This window comes from Hyaena hyaena, unplaced genomic scaffold (assembly GCF_003009895.1).
Source record: "Hyaena hyaena isolate Hyena2069 unplaced genomic scaffold, ASM300989v1 scaffold_18, whole genome shotgun sequence".
In the NCBI taxonomy this organism is placed as follows: domain Eukaryota; kingdom Metazoa; phylum Chordata; class Mammalia; order Carnivora; family Hyaenidae; genus Hyaena; species Hyaena hyaena.
Window position 1 is genome coordinate 905,800 of NW_024080649.1, and position 7,858 is coordinate 913,657.

The window sequence follows — 7,858 nt, forward strand, 5'->3', positions numbered from 1 at the left end:
GACAAAAACCAGTATCTCATTTTAATTCTCATTTGCTTGGTTTTGACTGAGGCTGAATATTTTTAAATTTCCTCAGAAAATGACAGCTGATCTGCTGCTTTTCCTTTCTCAAGGAAAGATCAGTCTTTCTCCTTCATTTTTCTTCTTTTAAGACCTTGAGACAAGAAGCACTGGAAGACTGGCTGGGGTTCTTGGGCTAGCTGTCATATGTCAGTGACTGAGCTAGCTACAGCCTCTAAACGAAAGTTCCAGTGCACACAATATCTTCAAAGATACATTTTTTACTTTGGAATTGTTGCGTGTGTGGTAATTGAGTAAAAAACTCGGCTGTTTCAGACTTAGCAGAGTGATGTAATTTCTCTCAGGAAAGTGTGGTGGGGGCAGCCATCTGTGTGTCTCCAGTAGTCACCTCAGGCACCCATAAATGCCTGCAGATGAAGTGATTAAACTGTGTTGCCTCTGTCCTTAAGGATGATCCTTTGTTACCACAAATGAACTATCTATACAAAACCTAAAAATAAAATTGCACCCATTTATTTAGAATGCCTTAGAGTTATCTTTAGTTTCGGTCTGAAACACCCTTCTCAATATCCAGGAAGAGAGATATTGCAAATTCTAACTTACCAGTAAAACTTCCGGAAAGGGCCAAGGGTGAGTGGCAGTATAAATGTCATAGCAGACACAAATCGGACAGGAGCAGTATTATGGCAGGCATGTCCTTGGGTCCAGGTGGGCTGGCCAGGCTCTCCAGGTAAACCAGTGTGTCTTGCTTCCAGAAGACCACATTCTCAGGGCTCCAAGTGGCCTTTTCTGGTCATCTCCTATTATTCTCTGCCTCCAGGGAAGGAGTATACTTGCCTTACAATAATAAGGAAGCAGGGGATAACTGGAATCCCACAGTGCGAGGGACTGAGGGATTATCTGGGTGTCTCGGTTCTCAGTCTTTCTCAACCTACCAACCACTAACCATTTCTAGTATCTGTCAGCGGTCAGGCCAATGTAAATGTCTTTTGAAGGCCCAACGGTCCCTGGGAACCAATGAAAACTGTAGAGCAGAAATTTGAGTTTTAGAAGGGTCATTGCCTGTTCTGCACAGGAAGAGCTGCTGAGTTTTAAACTGAAGGTAGGGAGACCAGATGAGAGGATTGGAGTAAGGCGGTGGAATAGCTGGAGTCAAATGTGTGTGGACTGCAGAGATACTTGGGAAATAAGATTAATTTGGGAGATAAGATTAACAGGATTAGATACCAGGAGAGGGGCTGGAGAGAGGGAGCAATCAAGACTCCCAAGATTCTAGTTCAGGCTATCTGGCAAGATGGTGGGGCCGTTATTGGATTAGGGTAGGAGAGGAAGGGCAGTTTGGTAGGAGAGTGAGTTCCCGGGCAAGATGTGTTCGAGGAGTGCATAGGGCCTCCAGAGGGAGGTGTCCAGGTGGTTGAATACAAGGCTGCAGCGCTTGGGGGAGGGGTCTGAACTGACCGGCAAAGCAAAGGAGAGGAAACCGTGCGGTATTATTAACAAGAGTAAAGAAATGGAGAGGTGGCTGGGTTTGGAGTGTGCAGAGTGTGGAAGATCACTTGGTGGGGCGGCTCAGTCCCTGACAGCTTGGTATCCTAGCGGGAAGCTCTGCCCACCCACGGTCAGAGCCCAGAAGGGTGCGGCTGGGTGGGGAGGAACTGAATTTGGCCCCTCCCGCCCTGCTCGCCCTGTCGTCCTCCTCAGCCATTGGGCAATTCTGCTGTCCGTCAAAGGCCCGCCTCCGCAGGTGGACCAATAAGAGCTGGAGAGAGAATGCTTCCTTCTCCATCTGGATTTGCACAAGGGGCCGCTTCAAGGAGGTGAGGCGCGAGTGGTGGCAGCTGCAGCACTGTGCGCAGGCGCGGAACTGACGGGACGGACCCGGCGGCAGTGGAGCAAGCTGGTGAGTGGGAGCGAGGGTCCGAGGGAGCGAGGGGAGCGATCGCGGGATGGGGACTCCTCCAACCCGCCGGGCGTCTCCAGCGCCCGGCCCTCTGCGGCCGGCAGAATCGGCTCAGATGATGAGGTGGAAAGCGGAGGTGAGGTGAAATGAGGTGAGGGGGCGGGCCCGCAGCCACGGTCACCCCACCGCGCGCACGCGCCACGTGGGCTCGCGGACTCGCCAAGGACCCTTGGCTTCGGACCCGGGCACATGCACTAGCTGCTTTAGTCCTTGGAGCACCCCTGTGAGGTAGGCGCCTCGACCGAATTTCCGTGTTCTACAAGCTGGGAAGCCAGGGCTCGGAGATGTGGCCGCACCAGTTATGAGGGCGATCCGGCTTGATAGACTCCGGAGATCGCACCCTTATCTATGAGATTGTGGGGCAGAGAATTATGAGTCTACACTCTTTGATCTACCGATTCCTCCTTTGGGAAATAAGTAGATTAAAACCCACGTAGAGGAAAGGTTGGTGCATAAGGCAGTGCAGTTTGGTGTTTTATAAATAGCGAGCCAGTGGAAATGACTTCTAAATCTATAACAATAGAGAACAGTTAAGTAAATTGAAATGGTTTATGCCAAAATGGGGTAGTACACGTCCCTGAAATGTCTTTATCATGAATAAAATGCTCTTAAAAAGAAAACCAGATTGTAAATTGTGGTTTCAACTGTATAAAAATGTATACAGAATGACTAGTCACTTAATGATAAAAGTATAGCTATTTTTTTTTTTTTTTTTGGAGCAGAAGGGTCATTTTTCATTAAATCCTCACAAACCTTATGAGACAGGTATTCCCATCGCCCTGACAGACAGCTGGAACTCAGGCAAGTGAAGCAGTGTATCTGATGTTAGACAGCTAGTGTCCTACCTGGTGTGCTATTGGGACTTTGGAAATGCTGTGTCTAGCCGGTATTTGAGGGCCTGTTGTGTGTTGTATGGGGCTGGGCACTGGAGAGCCACTGATAAGTAAGGGAGCCAAGGTTCCTGAATTCATGGAGGTTATAGACTAGTGGAGAAGCAAATAGATATTTAAATAAACACAGTCAGCTGGGGACAGTGAACATGGGAGAATTTGGGAAGGAAACTACAAGGGGGCACCTGGGTCAGCTGTGAGGAATGAGTGAGCTCTGTGGGGAAGCCTTCCGTGGCTCTGTATGAGTGGAGAGCATATAAAAATCCTGTTTTCCTCATTTTCTGGAATGTTATTTTTGTGTTGTAATGGGAGGTAGGGAGACTTGCTTAAGTATTTTGAATTTAGTCAACTGTTTTATTATTTTTTTATTATTTTTTTATTTTTTTTTTTTTTTTTTTTTTTTTTTTTTTTTGAGAGAGAGCACGATCAGGGGAGGGGCAGAGAAGCAGGGAACAGAGGATCCAAAGCGGGCTCCTCACTGACAGTAGAGAACCCAATGTAGGGCTTAAAATCAGGAACCGCAAGATCATGACCTTAGCCCAAGTTGGTCACTTCACTGACTGAACCACCCAGGAGCCCACACTCTTTTAAAGTTTGTCTTAAAATACTTGTTCAAGGTAGTAGCAAAATAAATGTTTTCAGAAGTCTGTTTTTTTAAGAAATTAAATTTGAACTTTCTTCAACTCTTCAGTTTTCAGGTTTAAAGAAAGCCCCTTTTGCTGAAGAAACACATTTGCTGATATCATTTCATAATGTCAAGTACTTTGCCCTTCTGGATCTTAAATTCTGCAAGGAACAGCATTGCCACATTACAAGGGGGCAGACGTTTATATTCAAGGTGTGCCTCAAATAGAAACAAATCAAGATGGAGACTCTTTTCCCAGGTACCAGGCACCCTAAAAAGCAGTGCCCCATGCAGTGGATTTGCCCTACAGAAAGCCTACAGACATACATCAACAGAGGAAGACGATTTCCACTTGCAGCTCAGCCCTGAGCAGGTAAATGAAGTGCTGCGAGCCGGTGAGTCAGCTCACAAGGTCCTTGACCTTGCCAGTGGAGTTCCAAATTCGGTGTTACGGTTTGAGAGCAACCAGCTGGCTGCCAATTCCCCAGTGGAGGACCGGCGAGGTGTAGCCTCCTGCCTGCAGACCAGCGGGCTGATGTTTGGCATCTTCGATGGACATGGTGGCCATGCATGTGCTCAAGCAGTGAGCGAGAGGCTCTTCTACTACGTGGCGGTATCACTGATGTCCCAACAGACCCTGGAGCGGATGGAGGGAGCCATGGAAAGCATGAAGCCCCTATTGCCCATCCTGCATTGGCTCAAGCACCCAGGGGACAGTATCTACAAGGATGTCACGTCAGTGCACCTTGATCACCTCCGTGTCTACTGGCAAGAGCTGCTTGACCTGCACATGGAAATGGGGCTCAACACTAAGGAAGGATTAATGTATTCCTTCCAGAGACTGGATTCTGACATCTCACTGGAAGTCCAGGCTCCCCTGGAAGATGAGATGACGAGGAACCTTTCACTCCAGGTGGCCTTCTCTGGGGCTACAGCTTGCATGGCCCATGTTGATGGAGTTCACTTGCATGTGGCAAATGCTGGTGACTGTCGGGCCATCCTTGGGGTCCAGGAGGACAATGGCATGTGGTCTTCTCTGCCCCTCACCCGTGACCACAATGCCTGGAATCAAGCTGAGCTATCACGGCTCAAGAGGGAGCACCCTGACTCAGAGGACAGGACAGTCGTCATGGACAACAGGCTGCTGGGCGTGCTCATGCCCTCCAGAGCCTTCGGGGATGTCCAGCTGAAGTGGAGTAAGGAGCTGCAGCGCAGTGTCCTGGAGAGGGGCTTTGACACCGAGGCCCTCAACATTTACCAGTTCACCCCTCCACACTACTATACTCCACCCTACCTGACTGCTGAGCCTGAGGTCACCTACCACCAGCTGAGGCCCCAGGATAAGTTCCTCGTATTGGCGTCAGATGGCCTGTGGGATGTGCTGGACAATGAGGATGTGGTAAGGCTGGTGGTAGAGCACCTGGCTGAAGCAGGTCGGCGCAAGCCAGACCCGGCCCAGAGACCCGCCAACCTAGGACTCATGCAAAGCCTGCTGCTGCAGAGGAAAGCCCAGGGCCTCCAGGCGGCCGACCAGAACGCAGCCACACGTCTGATCAGACACGCCATAGGGAGCAATGAGTACGGGGAGATGGAGCCGGAGCGGCTAACAGCGATGCTGACGTTGCCGGAGGACTTGGCGAGGATGTACAGGGATGACATCACTGTCACTGTGGTGTATTTTAACTCAGACTCCATTGATGCGTATTACAAAGGGGGTTAAGAGTGTTCCATATTGCCAAGGTTAACTTAAATGCTTTTCTAAGACGTTAAACTGGCTATTCAGCCCTTACTGTTAAAAAGGCAGGCAGATGTAGCTGGCTTAATAACAGACTGACATGAGGAAAGACCAGACTTGGTTTAAAAACAGTAGCAATGATTTCATGCTACAGTGTGTTTTGGTCCCCCGTTCTGCATAGAGAGGGCAGAGCATTGTGACCATAGAATTGACTTGGGCCCACAGCCAAAGTCCTTTTATAAAGACACTGTTGTTAAACAGTCAGCCTGAGCCTTCAAATGATAAATTTAATCATCATTCTAAGACTATGAAGAACTTCAGGATTTCCTGATGTCGTGCAAAATCTGCAAACTTGGTAGTTTTCCTCAATTTACAATTGTGGACTTATTTTTCAATTACTAAGACCTAGGTTTACAGAGAATATTCTAGAATACTTTTCTATGCAATATGCTAACTTTTTGTGTGATTATATTTATGAAAACATTTTGTGATGCTGCATCCTAGTCGTGTTTTTGTTTATGTTAAAACAGTCCTCAAACTTGCAAACAGGCCTGCTGTAAGCATGCTTGGAATGACTTGTCTTGGTTTTCAGTTGAGAGTGAGAGGGGCAAGGCCTCTGGACCAGCTGATGAACTGACTCGTGCCACTTGTGATACCTTCCACTGTGTCCTACCCCTTGAACCTTGAGCCATACTAGGAGGTAACTTCTGACTAAGCCTTAACTCCTGGCCTTCCCTGCATTAATAAAATATCCTCCAGGGCATAGCCTCTGGGAGGTTATTTATAGCACTTAGCCTTTCTGATTATACCTCTCAAACATTCTTCTGTTAATTCCACCTAATATTCCTACCTCTGCTCTGCCAAACTCCCTCACTCTGCTGCTGCTGACTATACGCATGCAACATTGTCCGGAAAGAAGGTTCCCTGTTCAAATGGTTGTAGGGGAGGAGAAAATGTGATTGTGTAATATGGTAGTTGTGACAGATGTGTAGGCAGAACTGGCTTGTGCAGTGGATTATGGCCCTAAGACTGAGCCCGATTCTGGACAGGTGAAAACACGAATTGCTCAGGAAGTCGCTAACCGGGGCTGCTTTGTCCTGAGAGGCAGTGGGGCAGAAGGAGTGAGATTTGTCAGATGGGATGCTTGCCGTAAGACTGTAGGACAAACTGCCGTGGCTTCTCAGGAGCCAGACCATATTTAGTCTAGGAGTTGGGGCAAAAATAAAAATGTAACCTGTAATGGCTTCTGTGGGCAGCACAGTCTTTGTGTTTATTTCAAATTAAACCATGTGGATCCTTTTTAGGGGAATGAATTTAATGTTCTCCTGAGTTGTGGAGGCATTTTTACACAACAGGAAATGTGTCCCTAAATGGAAACACAAATATAATCCCACAAAGCTGACAGTTCTGTCTTCCTGCACTACTTTAGTTGATCCCTCTCCTCATCTTTCCATCTTGTGCCATCCACTGAAAGAAAAAAGAAAGTTTGACATTTCATGTCCCAGTGATATTCATTCAAATGTTGGGGTACTTTTAACTTGGGGACATTTCCCTGTCAGTTTTCCAGTGCCGCTGTTTAGTGACTGGGCTTCAGCTCTTCTGAGTCCTTAAGCCTTGGTCCTTTCATTCTGAAATCATTAATGTTCCTTTTGATCTCCTGGATCATAACTGAGAAATAAAATGGGAAACACTGCTATTGTGCTTGCATGAAGGTTTGTGGCTAAAGCTGAAGACTGCTTGTCTGCCATCCTTTGTTCTTTATGCCAGCTAACCCTGGCACACCGACGGAGCATTTACCGGGATTACAGAGGGTCTGAATCCTGTTTTGGAGCCTAGCATGGGTCATAAAATGCATCCGATTCAGTAACTTGTGGGACAGCTCAGAGAATACAGACTTCCCACACACTTCTCCAAGTTTATCTGTCTTTTTGTCTCTGCCTAATCTATTTCCTGCTTTCTAATTGGTATATTGAGGTGACAGAAAGACCAATTTATTGTCTGCCTTTTCTTTTTTCTTTTTTTAAAATTTTCTAATGTTTATTTATTTTTGAGAGAGAGAGAGGAGCAGAGAGAGGGAGACACAGAATCCAAGGCAGGCTGCAGGCTCTGAACTGTCCGCACAGAGCCTGACATGGGGCTTGAACTCATGAACTGTGATATGACCTGAGCCGAAGTCAGACACTTAACCAGCTGAGCCACCCAAGCGCCCCTGTTGTCTGCCTTTTTCCACTGTGAACTCTGTCAGCTCTTTCCATGAATGGTCCACGGAGAGTCTCCTGGTTAACCCGCAGCACGTCTGTCTCCCTGACCACGATTCTGGTGTCCATGGCCTTTCTGACACACGTGGGCTAGTGCTGGAGGGCACTTGGTGGTACTTGTCAGTCTTCCAAAGCACTTATTATTTCTTTTAGTAAAGATTTCAATATTGAGACATCTAAAATGAACTAAAATATACCATTGAACATTTTTTTGGATGTAACTTGAATAAAGTATGCTTTGGTTCTTTGAATTGCTTATTTTAGGTAAGAAACTTTGTAATATTGGCATAAGTTAGATATTGTTTTATGTATAAATATCACAGCTCTGCTGGCTCTGGGAATTGGTCAAAATGGATAGAGAAGATGGTA

General features: G+C 47.0%; 1 protein-coding gene across 2 annotated transcripts; it reads left to right on the forward strand.

The window, feature by feature from the left end:
- The first annotated feature begins 1,839 nt into the window (after nucleotides 1-1,839).
- PDP2 (pyruvate dehyrogenase phosphatase catalytic subunit 2) lies at nucleotides 1,840-5,734 on the forward strand. Of its 2 annotated transcripts, none has more exons than XM_039221316.1 (2): nucleotides 1,840-1,921; nucleotides 3,563-5,734. In XM_039221316.1, exon 2 carries the CDS (start codon nucleotides 3,624-3,626, stop codon nucleotides 5,214-5,216), a length of 1,593 nt encoding a protein of 530 aa, XP_039077247.1. In that variant the 5' UTR covers nucleotides 1,840-1,921; nucleotides 3,563-3,623; the 3' UTR covers nucleotides 5,217-5,734. The 2 variants fall into 2 exon arrangements, with proteins under 2 accessions (XP_039077247.1, XP_039077254.1); XM_039221323.1 differs by lacking the exon at nucleotides 1,840-1,921 and adding an exon at nucleotides 1,958-2,209.
- Nucleotides 5,735-7,858: the final 2,124 nt, after the last annotated feature.